Raw genomic sequence first — 19,243 nt, 5'->3', positions numbered from 1 at the left:
TCCACTGGAGTAATACCAGATGATTGGAGGGTGGCAAATGTTATTCCCTTGTTCAAGAAAGGGAATAGGGATAACCCTGGGAATTACAGACCAGTCAGTCTTACGTCGGTGGTGAGCAAATTATTGGAGAGGATTCTGAGAGACAGGATTTATGATTATTTGGAAAAGCATAGTTTGATTAGAGATAGTCAGCATGGCTTTGTGAGGGGCAGGTCATGCCTCACAAGCCTTATTCAATTCTTTGAGGATGTGACAAAACACATTGATGAAGGAAGAGCAGTGGATGTGGTGTATATGGATTTTAACAAGGCGTTTGATAAGGTTCCCCATGGCAGGCTCATTCAGAAAGTAAGGAGGCATGGGATACAGGGAAATTTGGCTGTCTGGATACAGAATTGGCTGGCCCATAGAAGACCGAGGGTGGTAGTAGATGGAAAGTATTCAGCCTGGAGCTCGGTGACCAGTGGTGTTCCGCAGGAATCTGTTCTGGGACTTCTGCTCTTTGTGATTTTTATAAATGACTTGGATGAGGAAGTGGAAGGCTGGGTTAGTAAGTTTGCTGATGACACAAAGGTTGCTGGAGTTGTGGAAAGTGTGGAAGGCTGTTGTAAGTTGCAACGGGACATTGACAGGATGCAGAGCTGGGCTGAGAAGTGGCAGATGGATTTCAACCTGGAAAAGTGTGAAGTGATTCATTTTGGAAGGTCGAATTTGAGTGCAGAATACAGGCTTAAAGACAGGATTCTTGGCAGTGTGGAGGAACAGAGGGATCTTGGGGTCCACGTCCATAGATCCCTCAAAGTTGCCACCCAAGTTGATAGGGTTGTTAAGAAGGCGGATGGTGTGTTGGCTTTCATTAACGGGGGATTGAGTTTAAGAGCCGCAAGGTTATGCTGCAGCTCTATAAAGCCCTGGTTAGACCACACTTGGAATATTGTGTTCAGTTCTGATCGCCTCATTATAGGAAGGATGTGGAAGCTTTAGAGAGGGTGCAGAGGAGATTTACCAGGATGCTGCCTGGACTGGAGGGCATATCTTATGAAGAAAGGTTGAGGGAGCTAGGGCTTTTCTCATTGGAGCAAAGAAGGATGAGAGGTGACTTGATAGAGGTGTACAAGATGATGAGAGGCATCGATAGAGTGGATAGCCAGAGACTTTTTCCCCAGGGCGGAAAGGGCTATCACCAGGGGGCATAATTTTAAGGTGATTGGAGAAAGGTTTAGGGGAGATGTCAGAGGTAGGTTCTTTACAGAGAAAGTGGTGGGTGCACTGCCAGCGGTGGTAGTAGAAGCAGATACATTAGGGACATTTAAGTGACTCTTGGATAGGTACATGGATGATAGTAGAATGAAGGGTAGATAGGTAGTCTGATCTTAGAGTAGGTTAAAGGGTCGGCACAACATCGTGGGCCAAAGGGCCTGTACTATTCTCTGTTCTATAATAACCCTCACCGTCTACCCCTCCCCGATAATAACCCTCCACATCTTCCCCTCCCCGATAATAATCCTCCACATCTTCCCCTCCCCGATAATAATTCTCCACATCCTCCCCTTCCCGATAATAATTCTCCACATCCTCCCCTTCCCGATAATAACCCTCCACATCATCGCCTCCCCGATAATAATCCTCACCGTCTTCCCTTCTCGATAATAATTCTCCACGTCTTCCCCCTCCCCGATAATAACCCTCCACGTCTTCCCCTCCCCGATAATAATCCTCCACGTCTTCCCCTCCCCGATAGTAATCCTCCACGTCTTCCCCTCCCCGATAATAACCCTCACCGTCTTTCCCCTCCCCGATAATAACCCTCACCGTCTTTGCCCTCCCCAATAATAACCCTCACCGTCTTCCCCTCCCCGATAATAACCCTCACTGTCTTTCCCCTCCCCGATAATAACCCTCACCGTCTTTCCCCTCCCCGCTAATAACCCTCACCGTCTTTCCCCTCCCCGATAATAACCCTCACCGTCTTTCCCCTCCCCGATAATAACCCTCACCGTCTTTCCCCTCCCCGATAATAACCCTCACCGTCTTTCCCCTCCCCGCTAATAACCCTCACCGTCTTTCCCCTCCCCGATAATAACCCTCACCGTCTTTCCCCTCCCCGATAATAACCCTCACCGTCTTTCCCCTCCCCGATAATAACCCTCACCCTCTTCCCCTCCCCGATAATAACCCTCACCCTCTTCCCCTCCCCGATAATAACCCTCACCCTCTTCCCCTCCCCGATAATAACCCTCACCGTCTTCCCCTCCCCGATAATAACCCTCACCGTCTTTCCCCTCCCCGATAATAACCCTCACCGTCTTTCCCCACCCAGATAACCCTCACCGTCTTTCCCCTCCCCGATAACCCTCACCGTCTTTCCCCTCCCCGATAATAACCCTCACCGTCTTTCCCCTCCCCGATAATAACCCTCACCGTCTTTCCCCTCCCAGATAACCCTCACCGTCTTCTCCTCCTCGATAATAATCCTCCACATCTTTCCCTCCCCGATAACCTTCACCGTCTTTCCCCTCCCCGATAATAACCCTCACCGTCTTTCCCCTCCCAGATAACCCTCACCGTCTTCTCCTCCTCGATAATAACCCTCGCCGTCTTCCCCTTCCCGATAATAATCCTCCACATCTTTCCCTCCCCGATAACCCTCACCGTCTTCCTCTCCCCGATAATAACCCTCACCGTCTTCCCCTCCCCGATAACCCTCACCGTCTTCCCCTCCCCGATAATAACCCTCACCGTCTCCCCCTCCCCGATAACCCTCCACATCTTCCCCTCCCCGATAATAACCCTCACCGTCTTTCCCCTCCCCCATAATAACCCTCACCGTCTTCCCCTTCCCGGTAATAACCCTCCACATCTTTCCCTCCCCGATAACCCTCACCGTCTTCCCCATCCCGGTAATAACCCTCCACATCTTTCCCTCCCCGATAACCCTCACCGTCTTCCCCTCCCCGATAATAACCCTCCACATCTTCCCCTTCCCGATAATAACCCTCCACCTCTTCCCCTTCCCGATAATAATTCTCCACATCTTCCTCTGCCCAATAATAACCCTCACCATCTCCCCCCACCCCCACTTCTGCAAATTCCAACTGCTGCCTGCATCATGTATTATGTTGCACCTTTGGGTGCTCAGATCCCACTGGCTGTCACACCTCCCACCCCTGACCAAAATTGCCCCATCCTCCTGCAGACTGAGCATGAGGCCTTTGTGCATTCTTATTAGTTGGTTCAGGAACCTACTTGCCGAAGCCCTGCGTCCCATCACCACACTCTTCTCTTCACTCTGCCATTGGTAGAACTCTCGTCCATCAGCCCTGTCACTCCAGAATCCTTTTCCCTCTGTCTTGCTGTAACTCTCCCACCTTCAAACTTCTCCTTAAAAAAAAAATGCTTCCACGTTTTTGGTTTGCTCGCTGAATTCTAACTCCGTGGTTCCCATTAGGCCTCCAGGATGTTTCATTACATTAAAGATGCAATTTAAATAGAAAGGGCTGTACGGGAAGCCCAGGAATCAAAGTTGAGCTCTCGCTGCAAAGGAAGGAGAGCATGTCATCACTACACTGATTTTAATAAAGCTAGTAATTGGTACAGAGCTAAAGGCAGGGGCCTGGAAGCAAGTTCATTGAATGTTCCACTCCCCAATTCTTTCAAATCACACTTCTTCCACCCCATAATTAGTTTGCGGAACACTGGTTCACAAGTCTATATCTTTGTATATTAACATCTGACCCAAGGAAATAAGGAAAAACTTGTAGTTCTACAGCACCTATCACAATCTCAGGACGTCACAAAGATCTTTACAGGCAATGAAATACTTTAAGTGTAGTCACTATTGTAACACAGGAAATGCAGCAGCCAATTTGTGCACAGCAGGCTCCCAAAGAGTTCCTCACAGTGATCTGAGAATATAGTAAAGTGTGACTGGAAGTAAATGTAACAATTACAGAAAGTCCAAGTTATATGCAAGACTTAAAAATAATATATATAGTTATCATAAATTCTAATTAATTTGCAAAATATAAATGTATGTTTGTTTTAAATTCCAAAAAGGTTTGAGACAGAGAAGAGAAAAAATGGGGCAAAGAGAGAGGAAGGGGAGGGAGGGGTTAAGCAAAAGAGGAGACAGAAAGAGGGGGAGAAAAGATTAAAGAATTAGAGGCAGAAGAGACTCAGAAAAATGGCATTGGAGTTTTGAAATTGAGATTACTTGCTATAATTATGCAGCTAAATCATAGAAGTGATCTTAAAAGTACAGTAAAAGCAACATTTTTAATTTTAATGTGGCATAACTCTGAATACCTCTTCACATTTGGTTTCACAAAGCCTCATTTGTGAATATCTAGTTAAATTAAATGTTTTACAGCAACTTCCACTGCAGGTTTGTAATATGGTATTTGCACCCGGTCACTCCAGAATTGGCCTGTATAGCCACTCCAGGCGCTGCTTCACAAACCACTGACCACCTCCAGGCGCGTATCCATTGTCTCTCGAGATAAGGAGGCCCAAAGAAGAAGAAGAAGATTTGCACCCGGTGCAGACCTGATGGGCTGAAATGCCTTTGGTGATGTAATATTCTACAATTCTATGGTAGCAACTATTTAACACCAGAAATAGCTGGAGAATCACTCCAGAAAAGGAGATTCTGGTCCGTACTTGGTAACTGAAAGTGTTAAAAAAAAAAGGAAATTGAACTTTGATGCCATATAACTGACACGAATCAATTCTTGCTGATAGATGGAATCTATACTCGAACAAAGTAATGCATTCATGTCACTTAGTCAGAAATTCAATTTTAAAATCTTCAGCTGGACCCGAGGATGGTAAACTGGAGAAATGTTTGCACAACAACTCCAGAGCTTCCTTGTTTTCAGCCTGTTGACATTTCTCCATTCTCAGTTCAGTCTTCACTGCATCCAGTTCTGTTTGTAATTTCTTCAGCTCCAGGCCTGATTGCGCTTTCAAATTCTCCACCAAACAGACCTTTTCCAACTGGTGCTGCATTGACAGCTGCTTCCAATTGGAGACTAGCTTCTCCTTTCCCAGGTGCAGATCCTGGGTTTCCAGCCTGCTTTGCTGCAGCTGGCAGTTCAATTTACACGTAGTCGCCTTCTCTTCCTGTAAATCTTCTTTCAGTCCTTGAATCTCCGAGTCTTTTTTGGTGCTCTCTTGCATGATGTGTCTGAGGTACAAGGTTCTGTTCTGTAGTTCTAGTTTGACCTTATGAAGTTCAGCCTCTTTCATTTCCAAAAACACTACCAGTTTCTTGCTATTTGCCTTCAATTCTTTTGCTTGGAAATGTGCAAGTGCCTGTTGTGCTTTTAAATTGTGTTGCTCAATGTCTTTTCTATACTTTGTTTCATGTAAAACTGTTAGTTCCTCAGCGTTCCACATACACTGCACTTCCATTTTTCCAATGCTGTTCTCAGCACTTTTATTTGAATTGTCTGATTTACACACCCCAGTGTGACAGTGACTATAGCCCTGTGATTTCGGCTCTTTAACAGGAGCTGGAGGTGCTAATTCTGATATAATCAGGCCTGAAATGTAGGCTTTTCTTTTCAGTTTCTGTTCTTGTTGAAAATTCTTCATTTCCCGCTGGTAAATATTTTCAATTCTTTTGGCTCTCCTGGCTGCAAAGTGTTCAGAAACCAGCACTGGCTCAGAGGCAATACCACCAACAAGGTCCTGCATGCTAAAGTGTGAAGGAAATAATGCCTCAACCCAATGTTGCTCTTCCATCGCTCAGAATTTCTATTCAACAAAAACACCCAAAAGTTAACCTTCAGTACCTTGAAATGACAAATGCAGATTTTGCAAGGTTGTTGATCTGCAGGCACAGATACCCACATGGGAATATGATGTCGCAGCAATAAGAGAGACCTGGCTTAAAAAAAGGACTAAATATTCCTGGAGACAAGGTATTCAGGAAAGATAGGAAAGGAAAGCAAGGAAGAGGGGTGGTAATATTGATTGAGGAGAATATTACAGTGCAGGAGAGATGATATCCAAGAGGGGTCAAGGACAGAATATACTTAGTTACATCCAAGAAACAACAGAGGCACCATTGTACTACTGGGTGCATTCTATAGGCCACCAAGTGGGAAAGATGGAGGAACAAATTTACAAGGAAATTTAAGAGAAGTGCAAAAACTATGGAGTAGTTATAAGGGGGACCTTAATTATACTATATTGACAGGGATAGTAATAACACATGGATAGAACATTGGCTGGCTACGCATACGGACCATTTCTGATTGGCAGGATGTGACGAGTGGAGTCCCGCAGGGGTCTGTGCTGGGGCCTCAACTTTTTACAGTTTATATCAATGACTTAGATGAGAGGACGCTGGTACAGTAGCTAAATTTGCAGATGACACAAAGACAGATAGGAAAGTATGTGGTGAAGAGGACATAAAGGTGGTTGAAGACCAATATAGATAGGTTGATCGAGTGGGCAAAAATCTGGCAGATGAAGTATAATGTGGGAAAATGTGAAGTCGTTCACTTTGGCAGGAAGAATAAAAAAAGCAAGAGTATTACTTAAACGGAAAATGACTGCAGAACTCCAAGCTGCAGAGAGATCTAGGTGTTCTAGTGCATGAGTCACAACAAGTTAGTATGGAGGTACAGCAAATAATAAAGAATGCTTTCCAAAGAAGGGTCACTGACCCAAAACGTTAACTCTGCTTCTCTTTCCACAGATGCTGCCAGACCTGCTGAGTGATTCCAGCATTTCTTGTTTTTATTTCAGATTTCCAGCATCTGCAGTATTTTGCTTTTATATTAATAAAGAATGCTATCCTTTATTATGAGAAGGCAGGCGGAGGGGGCGGGGAGGGGTCAGCCTTTCCCTCGGCTTCTCCCCCGCCTTCACTCCCCCCAACCTTTCCCTCGGCTTCTCCACCCCCCCCCTCCCTCCTTTCCCTCTGCTTCCCCCCCTCTTTTCCCTCGGCTTCCCCACCCCCCCTCACCCCCTCCTTTCCCTCGGCTTCCCCCTCCTTTCCCTCGGCTTCTCCCCCCCCACTCCTTTACCTCGGCTTCTCCCCCCCCCCCCCCACTCCTTTCCCTCGGCTTCTCCCCACCCCCCCCCCCCCACTCCTTTCCCTCGGCTTCTCCCCACCCCCCCCCCTCCTTTCCCTCGGCTTCTCCCCCCCCCCCCCTCCTTTCCCTCGGCTTCCCCCCCCCCCCCTCCTTTCCCTCGGCTTCTCCCCCCCCCCCCCCCCACTCCTTTCCCTCGGCTTCTCCCCCCCCCCCCCCTCCTTTCCCTCGGCTTCTCCCCCCCCCCCCCCCCCCTCCTTTCCCTCGGCTTCTCCCCCCCCCCCCCCCCCCTCCTTTCCCTCGGCTTCTCCCCCCCCCCCCCCCCCCCCTCCTTTCCCTCGGCTTCTCCCCCCCCCCCCCACTCCTTTCCCTCGGCTTGCCCCCCCCACTCCTTTCCCTCGGCTTCCCTCGGCTTCCCCCCCCCACTCCTTTCCCTCGGCTTCCCCCCCCCCACTCCTTTCCCTCGGCTTCCCCCCCCCCCCCCACTCCCCACTCCTTTCCCTCGGCTTCCCCCCCCCCCCCCACTCCTTGCCCTCGGCTTCCCCCCCCCCACTCCTTTCCCTCGGCTTCCCCCCCCCCCCCCACTCCTTTCCCTCGGCTTCCCCCCCCCCCCCCACTCCTTTCCCTCGGCTTCTCCCCCCCCCCCACTCCTTTCCCTCGGCTTCTCCCCCCCCCCCCACTCCTTTCCCTCGGCTTCTCCCCCCCCCCCCCACTCCTTTTCCTCGGCTTCCCCTCCCCCCCCCCCCCCCCCCACTCCTTTCCCTCGGCTTCCCCTCCCCCCCCCCCCCACTCCTTTCCCTCGGCTTCCCCTCCCCCCCCCCCCCCCACTCCTTTCCCTCGGCTTCCCCTCCCCCCCCCCCCCACTCCTTTCCCTCGGCTTCCCCTCCCCCCCCCCCCACTCCTTTCCCTCGGCTTCCCCCCCCCTCTCCTTTCCCTCGGCTTCCCCCCCCCACTCCTTTCCCTCGGCTTCCCCCCCCCACTCCTTTCCCTCGGCTTCCCCCCCCCCCACTCCTTTCCCTCGGCTTCCCCCCCCCCCCACTCCTTTCCCTCGGCTTCCCCCCCCCCCCCCCCACTCCTTTCCCTCGGCATCCCCCCCCCCCCCCCCACTCCTTTCCCTCGGCTTCCCCCCCCCCCCCCACTCCTTTCCCTCGGCTTCCCCCCCCCACTCCTTTCCCTCGGCTTCCCCCCCCCACTCCTTTCCCTCGGCTTCCCTCGGCTTCCCCCCCCCCCCCCCCACTCCTTTCCCTCGGCTTCCCCCCCCCCCCCCCCCACTCCTTTCCCTCGGCTTCCCCCCCCCCCCCCCCCACTCCTTTCCCTCGGCTTCCCCCCCCCCCCCCCACTCCTTTCCCTCGGCTTCCCCCCCCCCCCCCACTCCTTTCCCTCAGCTTCCCCCCCCCCCCCCCCCACTCCTTTCCCTCGGCTTCCCCCCCCCCCCCCCACTCCTTTCCCTCGGCTTCCCCCCCCCCCCCCCCCACTCCTTTCCCTCGGCTTCCCCCCCCCCACTCCTTTCCCTCGGCTTCCCCCCCCCACCCCCCCCACTCCTTTCCCTCGGCTTCCCCCCCCCACCCCCCCCACTCCTTTCCCTCGGCTTCCCCCCCCCACCCCCCCCACTCCTTTCCCTCGGCTTCCCCCCCCCCCCCACTCCTTTCCCTCGGCTTCCCCCCCCCCCCCACTCCTTTCCCTCAGCTTCTCCCCCCCCCCCCCCTACTCCTTTCCCTCGGCTTCTCCCCCCCCCCCCCCTACTCCTTTCCCTCGGCTTCTCCCCCCCCCCCCCACTCCTTTCCCTCGGCTTCTCCCCCCCCCCCCTACTCCTTTCCCTCGGCTTCTCCCCCCCCCCCCACTCCTTTCCCTCGGCTTCTCCCCCCCCCCCCCTACTCCTTTCCCTCGGCTTCTCCCCCCCCCCCCCACTCCTTTCCCTCGGCTTCTCCCCCCCCCCCCTACTCCTTTCCCTCGGCTTCTCCCCCCCCCCCCTACTCCTTTCCCTCGGCTTCTCCCCCCCCCCCCCCCACTCCTTTCCCTCGGCTTCTCCCCCCCCCCCCCCCCACCCACTCCTTTCCCTCGGCTTCTCCCCCCCCCCCCACCCTACTCCTTTCCCTCGGCTTCTCCCCCCCACCCCCCCCCCCTCCTTTCCCTTGGCTTCCCCCACCCGCCTTTCCCTCGGATTCTCCTCCCCCCTCCTTTCCCTCGGCTTCCACCCCCCTCTCCTTTCCCTCGGCTTCTCCCCCCCGCCTTTCCCTCGGCTTCTCCCCCCCGCCTTTCCCTCGGCTTCTCCTCCCCCCTCCTTTCCCTCGGCTTCTCTCCACACCCTCCCTTCCCTCGGCTTCTCTCCCCCCCCCCCCTCCCCCTCCTTTCCCTCGGCTTCTCTCCCCCCATCCTTTCCCTCGGCTTCTCCCCCCCCCCCCCCCCTTTCCCTCGGCTTCTTCCCCCCCCCCCCTCCTTTCCCTCGGCTTCTCCCCCCCCCCCCCCCCTTTCCCTCGGCTTCTCCCCCCCCCCCTCCTTTCCCTCGGCTTCTCCCCCCCCCCCCCCCTCCTTTCCCTCGGCTTCTCCCCCCCCCCCCCCCCCTCGGCTTCTCCCCCCCCCCCACTCCTTTCCCTCGGCTTCCCCCACCCGCCTTTCCCTCGGCTTCCCCCACCCGCCTTTCCCTCGGCTTCTCCTCCCCCCTCCTTTCCCTCGGCTTCCCCCCTCCTTTCCCTCGGCTTCTCTCCCCACCCTCCCCTCGGCTTCTCTTCCCCCCCCCCCCCCCCCCCCCTCCCTCCTTTCCCTCGGCTTCTCTTCCCCCCCCTCCCTCCTTTCCCTCAGCTTCTCTCCCCACCTCCCGCCTTTCCCTCGGCTCCTCTCCCCCCCTCCTTTCCCTCGGCTTCTCTTCCCCCCCTCCCCTCAGCTTCCCCCTCCCTCCTTTCCCTCAGCTCCTCTCCCCCCCCCCCTCCCTCCTTTCCCTCGGCTTCTCCCCCCCCTTTCCCTCGGCTTCTCCCCCCCCCTCCTTTCCCTCAGCTTCTCCCCTCCTTTCCCTCGGCTTCTCTCCACCCCCTCCCCTCCCCCCCCCTCCCTCCTTTCCCTCGGCTTCTCTTCCCCCCCACCCCCTCCCTCCTTTCCCTCGGCTTCTCTCACCCCCTCCCGCCTTTCTCTCGGCTTCCCCCTCCCTCCTTTCCCTCGGCTCCTCTCCCCCCCCCCTCCTTTTCCTCGGCTTCCCCCACCCCCTCCCTCCTTTTCCTCGGCTTCCCCCACCCCCTCCCTCCTTTTCCTCGGCTCCTCTCCCCCCCCCCTTCCTCCTTTTCCTCGGCTTCCCCCCCCTTCCTCCTTTTCCTCGGCTTCCCCCCCCCCCGCCTTTTCCTCGGCTCCTCTCTCTCCCCCCCCACTCCCTCCTTTTCCTCGGCTCCTCTCTCTCTCCCCCCACCCCCCCCCTCCCTCCTTTTCCTCGGCTCCTCTCTCTCTCCCCCCACCCCCCCTCCCTCCTTTTCCTCGGCTCCTCTCCCCCCCCCCCCCTCCCTCCTTTGCCTCGGCTCCTCTCCCCCCCTTCCTCCTTTCCCTCGGCTCCTCTCCCCCCCTTTCGCTCGGCTTCCCCCCCCCCTCCCTCCTTTTCCTCGGCTCCTCTCCCCCCCCTCCCTCCTTTTCCTCGGCTTCCACCCCCCCCCTCCCTCCTTTTCCTCGGCTCCTCTCCCCCCCACCCCCCCCCTCGGATTTCCCCCCCCCCCCTCCCTCCCTCCTTTTCCTCGGATTCCCCCCCCCCCTCCTCCCTCCCTCCTTTTCCTCGGCTCCTCTCCCCCCCCCCCCCCCCTCCCTCCTTTTCCTCGGCTCCTCTCCACCCCTCCCTCCTTTTCCTCGGCTCCTCTCCCCCCCCCCCCCCCCCTCCCTCCTTTTCCTCGGCTCCTCTCCCCACCCCCCCCCTCCCTCCTTTTCCTCGGCTCCTCTCCCCACCCCCCCCCTCCCTCCTTTTCCTCGGCTTCTCTTTCCCCCCCGCCCCTCCTTTCCCTCGGCTGCCCCCTCCCCCTCCTTTCCCTTGGCTTCTCTTCCACAAGGCCGGGCCGCTCACTCACTCTGCTCCAGGCCGCGTTGCTCTGGAAGTCCTGCCTCGGAAAACGTCACTGCTGCAAAGTCAGACGTCAGCTGAACTATTGGTGACGTTTCATAGAGTGTGTTCTCACCTACACAGGTTTTGTGATGTCATTGCCAGTGACGCTTTACTGGTTAAGCTGCTGGACGAGAACATTAGAACATTACAGCGCAGTACAGGCCCTTCGGCCCTCGATGTTGCGCTGACCTGTGAAACCATCTGACCTACACTATTCCATTTTCATCCATATGTCTATCCAATGACCACTTAAATGCCCTTAAAGTTGGCGAGTCTACTACTGTTGCAGGCAGGGCGTTCCACGCCCCTACCACTATCTGAGTAAAGAAACTACCTCTCACATCTGTCCTATATCTATCACCCCTCAACTTAAAGCTATGTCCCCTCGTGTTTGCCATCACCATCCGAGGAAAAAGACTCTCACTATCCACCCTATCTAACCCTCTGATTATCTTATATGTCTCTATTAAGTCACCTCTCCTCCTCCTTCTCTCCAACGAAAACAACCTCAAGTCCCTCAGCCTTTCCTCGTAAGACCTTCCCTCCATACCAGGCAACATCCTAGTAAATCTCCTCTGCACCCTTTCCAAAGCTTCGACATCCTTCCTATAATGCGGTGACCAGAACTGCACGCAATACTCCAGGTGCGGCCTCACCAGAGTTTTGTACAGCTGCATCATGACCTCGTGGCTCCGAAACTCGATCCCCCTACTAATAAAAGCTAACACACCATATGCCTTCTTAACAGCCCTATTAACCTGGGTAGCAACTTTCAGGGATTTATGTACCTGGACACCAAGATCTCTCTGCTCATCTACACTACCAAGAATCTTCCCATTAGCCCAGTACTCTGCATTCCTGTTACTCCTTCCAAAGTGAATCACCTCACACTTTTTCACATTAAACTCCATTTGCCATCTCTCAGCCCAGCTCTGCAGCCTACCTATGTCCCTCTGTAACCTACAATATCCTTCAGCACTATGCACAACTCCACCGACCTTCGTGTCATCCGCAAATTTACTAACCCACCCTTCTACACCCTCATCCAGGTCATTTATAAGAACTTCCTAAATTAATCGCTTGAACTTTCTGCACAGACAATGGGGGAAATTAAAGTTAATAAATGGTATCGTGGACACAAAAGGAAGCATTTCGGCCCATCAAGTGTGCGCCGGCTCTGTCAAAGAGTAATGCTGTTGCTCTCACTGCCAGTTCTGTGATTCTGCTCTTTCTCATCTCCTGTTTGTTATAAAAGCAAATTACAATGTTGGAAATACTCAGCAGGTCAGGCAGCATCTGTGGAGAGAGAAACAGCAGCAAGTCAGGCAGTATCTGTGGAGAGAGAAACAGCAGCAGGTCAGGCAGTATCTGTGGAGAGAGAAACAGCAGCAGGTCAGGCAGTATCTGTGGAGAGAGAAACAGCAGCAGGTCAGGCAGTATCTGTGGAGAGAGAAACAGCAGCAGGTCAGGCAGTATCTGTGGAGAGAGAAACAGCAGCAGGTCAGGCAGTATCTGTGGAGAGAGAAACAGCAGCAGGTCAGGCAGTATCTGTGGAGAGAGAAACAGCAGCAGGTCAGGCAGTATCTGTGGAGAGAGAAACAGCAGCAGGTCAGGCAGTATCTGTGGAGAGAGAAACAGCAGCAGGTCAGGCAGTATCTGTGGAGAGAGAAACAGCAGCAGGTCAGGCAGTATCTGTGGAGAGAGAAACAGCAGCAGGTCAGGCAGTATCTGTGGAGAGAGAAACAGCAGCAGGTCAGGCAGTATCTGTGGAGAGAGAAACAGCAGCAGGTCAGGCAGTATCTGTGGAGAGAGAAACAGCAGCAGGTCAGGCAGTATCTGTGGAGAGAGAAACAGCAGCAGGTCAGGCAGTATCTGTGGAGAGAGAAACAGCAGCAGGTCAGGCAGTATCTGTGGAGAGAGAAACAGCAGCAGGTCAGGCAGTATCTGTGGAGAGAGAAACAGCAGCAGGTCAGGCAGTATCTGTGGAGAGAGAAACAGCAGCAGGTCAGGCAGTATCTGTGGAGAGAGAAACAGCAGCAGGTCAGGCAGTATCTGTGGAGAGAGAAACAGCAGCAGGTCAGGCAGTATCTGTGGAGAGAGAAACAGCAGCAGGTCAGGCAGTATCTGTGGAGAGAGAAACAGCAGCAGGTCAGGCAGTATCTGTGGAGAGAGAAACAGCAGCAGGTCAGGCAGTATCTGTGGAGAGAGAAACAGCAGCAGGTCAGGCAGTATCTGTGGAGAGAGAAACAGCAGCAGGTCAGGCAGTATCTGTGGAGAGAGAAACAGCAGCAGGTCAGGCAGTATCTGTGGAGAGAGAAACAGCAGCAGGTCAGGCAGTATCTGTGGAGAGAGAAACAGCAGCAGGTCAGGCAGTATCTGTGGAGAGAGAAACAGCAGCAGGTCAGGCAGTATCTGTGGAGAGAGAAACAGCAGCAGGTCAGGCAGTATCTGTGGAGAGAGAAACAGCAGCAGGTCAGGCAGTATCTGTGGAGAGAGAAACAGCAGCAGGTCAGGCAGCATCTGTGGAGAGAGAAACAGCAGCAGGTCAGGCAGCATCTGTGGAGAGAGAATCAGACCCTTGAAAGGTCACTGACCTGAAACATTAACTCTGTTTCTCTTTCCACAGATGCTGCCAGACCTGCTGAGTATTTCCAGTTTTTATTCCTGCTATTTGTTTCTCTTCAAGTATTTATCCAATTCACTTTCGAGGACTAGAAGCCTGCTACCCGACCCAAACCCGACGGGACCCGGCGACATGGGTCGGATCAGGCTCATCTTCCGGGGCCAGCTTTCAGGCTCGGCTCAGGTCAGGTCGGGTAGTGGCGGGTTCGGGTCCAGGTCGGGCCAAGTCCGGGTCAGGTCAGGTCGGGTCGGGCCGAATCCGGGTCGGGCCGAATCCGGGTCGGGCCGAGTTCGGATCCAGGCCAGGTCGAGTTCGGGTCGGGTCGGGTTCAGGTCAGGTCGAGTCCGGGTCGGGCCAGGCCGAGTCCTGGTCGGGTCGGACACACACGGTAAGTGCTCTGCTGGAATTTTTAAAAACGTACCTGAGCTGGGAGTCCGGGTTGAAACTGAATCTGCGCAGAGCAACTGGCATCACTATGACATCATCGCGCATGCGCTGCAGCTTCCGGCAGGTTCAATGTCAGGAAGGTAAGTAAAGGGATGGTCAGGTCGGGTCGGGCTCGGCGAAAAATCAGAGGGACTCGGGCCGGGTCAGGCTCGGGTCCATTGTAGTTTGGTTGGGTTCAGGTCGGGTTTTTTTTGTCCCGACCTAAAGCAGATCTCAATCGAGGGCTACTGTTGAATCTGTGTCCATCATCCTTTCAGGCAGTGCATTCTAAAACCTAACCACTCGTTGTAAAAATGTTTTTCCTCATGCTGCCTCTGGTTTTGCCAATCACCTTAAATCTGTGCCCTCTGTTTATTGACCCTTCAGCCGTTAGAAACAGTTTGTCTTAATTTACTCTATATAAACCCTTCATGATTTTGAACACCTCTATCAAATCGCCTTTTCGCTTCCTCTGCTCTAAGGAGAACAATTCCAGCTTCTCCAGTCTATCCATGTAACTGTAATCCCTCATCTCTGGAACCATTCTGGTAAATCTCCTCTGCACCCTCTCCATAGCCTTCACGTGCTTCCTAAAAAATGGGGTGCCCAGAATCGGACACAATACTCCAGCTGGGGCCAAACGAGTATTTTATAGAGGTTTCGTATAACTTACTGGCTCTATACTCAAGGGCTGAATTTTAATAGCTCGCTGCCGTTCTTGGCCGCAGAGCTGCTGCGATATTTCACATGGTGGCTCATTAACATAGAGGGGGGGCAGGCGCTTTGTCCCGGGCTATAGTGTCTGGCGCCACCATGCAGGCGCCAGCGCCATTTTTAAAGGGCTTTAAGCCCTGACAACAAATTTAAATTTTTAATGAGTACTGCAATTCGAATTTAAATTGAAACAGTCAATTAAAGATCAAAGCCCTTCTTCCACCACCCCCCCCATGACCAAACCAGATATTTATTTCCCTCTCCCCCCGAAAAACTTTTTTGCCGTTCCGACCTTTCACCTCCAAACTTTATTATCTTTGCCCTTCAACCCCTTCCCACCATCCCCTCAGCCAATCATAACAGTTTTCCCTACACCACCCACCCCCCCCCGAAAACTTCACTCCTCCTCCCCTCCCCAACAGTGTTCCACCTCGGATCTCCAAATGGAGAGCCAAAGGTGTGGGACTTACAGCAACCGGCTGAAATATCGGCGTGGGACGGCTGTCGTTGAAAGGTTGGTTGATTTGCATTCATTAAGCTTTATTCATATATGTAAATTATGTTTTTTTTTGTTGAGCGGTGGTGGGAGGGCTGTCCCGAGGCCTTGCCGTCGGCGGTAACATGGGGCGGGGCCTTTCCAGCGTCAAGGCCCGTGGCAGGCCTTTCCCGGAAGAATTTTCCAGGCCCCCCTGCCATGACCCCCGACATCGGGGCTCAGTAAAATTCAGCCCTCTACCTCTATTTATAAAGCCCAGGATTCCCATATGCTTCATTAACTGCTTTGTTAAACTGTCCTGTAACCTTCAAAGGTTTATGCACAAACACACCCAAGTTTCTCTCTTCATGCAATCCCTTTAAAATTGTACCACAGAGAATCACAGAATTGTTACAGTGCAGAAGGAGGCCATTCAGCCCATCGTGTTGACACCAACTCTCCAAATGAGAGATTTATTCAGTACTATTCCCCCCAGCTTCTCTCTGTAACCCTGCACATTCTTCCTTTTCAGATAACATAGAGAGCTTCAATTGAACCTGCCTCCACCACGTTCTCAGGCAGTGCATTCCAGACCTTAACCACTGGCTGTGAAAAAGTTTTTCCTTATGTTGCTATTGCTTCTTTTACCAATTACTTTAACAAAGTGACTCCTGAAAACACGTCGACATCATCAGAGCGCTCCCAGCTTCGCACAAACGAAGAATGGACTCTTGCTGTCAGTATGGCGCTGCACATGCGTGCGAAAACGTCATCGCATACTGCAATGTCTGCTCGCCGCTCACTCCCCGCCTTGCCACTTCTCCTCCCTCAGCAGCTCGCTCCCCACTTCACCCTCCCCCCCCCCCCCCCCACCTACCTGTGGGCCACTCGCTCCTGGCCTCGCCACTTCCTCCCTCTACTCTGCCTCTGCTTCCCCGCTCCCTTTCACTTCACCCACTACCTCCTGTGATCGCCGCCTTTCTTCCCTGTATGAGGGAAGCGGGGGAGAGAGAGAGAGAATGACAAGCTAGGCAGGGGAGGGGAGGGAGACTGTGAGCAGGACGGAGCGGGAAGCAGAGGTGGGAGGGAGCGGGGAGCAGAGGCAGAGCAGGGGAGATGAAGTGAAGAGGCCAGGAGCGAGTGGCCCACAGGTGGAGGGGGTGGGGTGGAGTGGAGTGGGGTGGGGTGGGGGGGCGGTGAAGCGGGGAGCGAGTGGCCGAGGGGGGAGAAGTGGTTGGCGTGGAGCAAGCAGTGAGCAGACGGGCGTGGGTGGCAGCGGCGAAGAGAAGCGCAATGGCAGGAGGGAGTGGGGTACTGTTGGGGGTGGGATGGAGGCAGCGATCACAGCCACTGTGGCTATTTGGGTTTCATTTGGTTTTGTTTTTGTGATAAATTGAACTGTGCCAACTTTATTACTGGCAGCTGCCTGAGGCGTCACAGACAGTGATGTTTCAGTGGATGAAGCTGCATCTGTGCATGTGCAAGTACTACACCACCTAGTGGTTGCATTGTCAGCAAATGCCATCATACTTTAAATTTGTGCCCTATCGTTCTCGATCATTTCACAAGTGGGAACAGTTTCTCTCTATCTACTCTGTCCAGACCCTTCATGATTTTGAATACTTCTTTCAAGTCTCCTCTCAGCCTTCTCTTCTCCAAGGAAAACAGTCCTAACTTCTCCAATCTATCTTCATAACTGAAGTTCCTCATCCCTGGAACCATTCTCGTGAATCTTTTCTGTACTCTCTCCAATGCCCGCACGTCTTTCCTAAAGTGTGGCACCCACAGCTGGAAGCAGTACTTCAGCTGAGGCCGAACTAGTGTCTTATACAAGTTTAACATAACCTCCTTGCTCTTGTACTCTATGCCCCTATTAATAAATACCAGGATACTGTATGCTTTATTAACCACTCTCTCAACCGGTCCTGCCACCTTCAATAACTTATGCACATATACACCCAGGTCCCTCTGCATGTTCTTCCTACCAAAATGAATCACGTTGCATTTCTCTGCATTGAACTTTATCTGCCACCAATCCACCCATTCCACCAACTTGTCAATGTCTTTTTGAAGTTCTAGACCTATCCTCCTCAGTTCACAATGCTTTCAAGTTTTGTATCATCTGTAAACTTTGAAATTGCGCCCTGTACACTAAGGTGTAGGTCAGGAAAAGCAAGGGTCCCAACACTGACCCGTGGGGAACTCCACTACAAACCTTCATCCAGCTCGAAAAACATCCATTAACCACTACTCTTTGTTTCCTGTCACTTAGCCAATACTATATCCATAATAACAGAAAGTTCTGGAAATACTCAGCAGGTCAGGCAGCATCTGTGGAGAGAGAAGCAGAATTAACGTTTCAGGTCTGTGACCTTTAATCAGAACTGCTCTGGAACGCAGTCGCCATCCCTAATTGAACTGACCTCCTGGAGGTGGCTTCTGAATTGGCTGCCTCCCAGAAGATTGCGACCGATGTCACGCCATGGCCACTCCTGGGTCCTGACCTGGAATTCAGGCCAATGTCAGGATCGTGACCCACCCAGCAAAGTTCATCCCATTAACTCCGTTTCTCTCCAAAGCTGCTGCCTGACCTGCTGAACATTTCCAGCATTTTCTGTTTTTATTTCAGATTTCCAGCATCTGCAGTTTTTCTGCTTTTGTACTAGTCTCTTCTGGAACTTACACTCCGCTTGAGCCTCCTCCATTCCATCTACCTCATCTCAGCCTTTCAGCATATCTTTCTATTCCCTTTTCTCTCATGAATTTGTCTTAATTTTCTTTAAGTATCTCAGCTTTTGCCTCCACCTCTCCCTGTGGTAGTGAGTTCCACATTCTAACCACTCTGAACAACATCAACAACTTGTATTTATAGAACACCTTCTCTGTGGAAAAAAAATCTCCTTATTATTGGAATTATTAGTAACTATTTATGTATTTATGGCCCTTAGTTTTGGATTCTTCCACAAGTGGAAACACATATACATATACCCTGTCCAACCCGTTCAGAATTTTAAAAATGTCTGTTAGGTCACCTTTAAATCTTCTCTTTTCTAAAGAAAAATGCCCCAACCTTTCCTTAAAGCTGTAAATTCTCAGTTCTAGTACCATATTTGTGAATATTTTTTGAACTTTCTCCAGTGCTTCTATGCACTTTTTATAGTATGGAGACTAGGAGCTGAATTTTAACATTGAGACGCTTGCAGTGGAGGAGGCTGGCAGTGGGTCGGAAACCTGAACAGTCTAGTAGTGGGCTTTGCCATGCCTTTTTAATTCAGTCACGGCATAACCACCCCCTTTCCAGGTCTCCCAACCAGTGTGGGCAGGCGCAATGACATCTCACAATGCTTCAAGCAATAAGCACCCAGGGGCTTTTTATTCCCAGCAGATAGGAGGAAGAGGCCAACAGCTATAAGCAAACAAGCATGGTTGGAAGTCAGAGGAGATGAGCAGCAGTCCTGGATACACTGTCAAAAGAGATTCAATGACCTCATCAGGGCAGGAAAGGTGAGTGACATGTTCTCAGGAGCAAACCCCCCTCACTCTGATATCCCCAGCCTTCTCCTGCACAGCACTGTCTTCATACAAACACACCTTTCAGCTCCACTCATTCCTCTCTCAAGGCACATCCTTACATCCCCATCTGAACAACCAACACTCACATTCACCCTCATCTTACTGACATCTCACGCATACGAATTAGGAGCAGAAGTCAGCCATTCCGCCCCTTGAGCCTGCTCCACCATTCAATAAGATCATGGCTGATCTGTTTGTGTCTCGAATTCCATACTCCCATCTACCCCCGATAACCTTTGATTCCCTTGCCTAACAAGAATCTATCTACCTCCGCCTTAAAAATATTCAGTGACCCCGCCTCCACCACCTTCTGAGGCAGA

The 19,243-nt window shown here is 52.7% G+C and overlaps 1 protein-coding gene across 2 annotated transcripts in view; it reads right to left on the bottom strand.

Moving 5' to 3' along the window:
• Positions 1-4,301: 4,301 nt before the first annotated feature.
• ccdc160 (coiled-coil domain containing 160) overlaps positions 4,302-19,243 on the bottom strand; it is a 50,227-nt gene continuing 35,285 nt past the window's right edge. For both annotated transcript variants that reach the window (XM_068047907.1, XM_068047906.1), the window contains one exon: positions 4,302-5,757. In XM_068047907.1, coding sequence (XP_067904008.1) covers positions 4,777-5,745 — 969 coding nt within the window. In that variant the 5' untranslated portion in view covers positions 5,746-5,757 and the 3' untranslated portion in view covers positions 4,302-4,776. The remainder of the gene's footprint in view (positions 5,758-19,243) is intronic.

Source organism: Heterodontus francisci, chromosome 15, assembly GCF_036365525.1.
Source record: "Heterodontus francisci isolate sHetFra1 chromosome 15, sHetFra1.hap1, whole genome shotgun sequence".
Taxonomy (NCBI): Eukaryota; Metazoa; Chordata; class Chondrichthyes; order Heterodontiformes; family Heterodontidae; genus Heterodontus; species Heterodontus francisci.
Note: the sequence above shows the minus strand (reverse complement) of the source record. Positions and strands in the feature narration are given on the sequence as shown.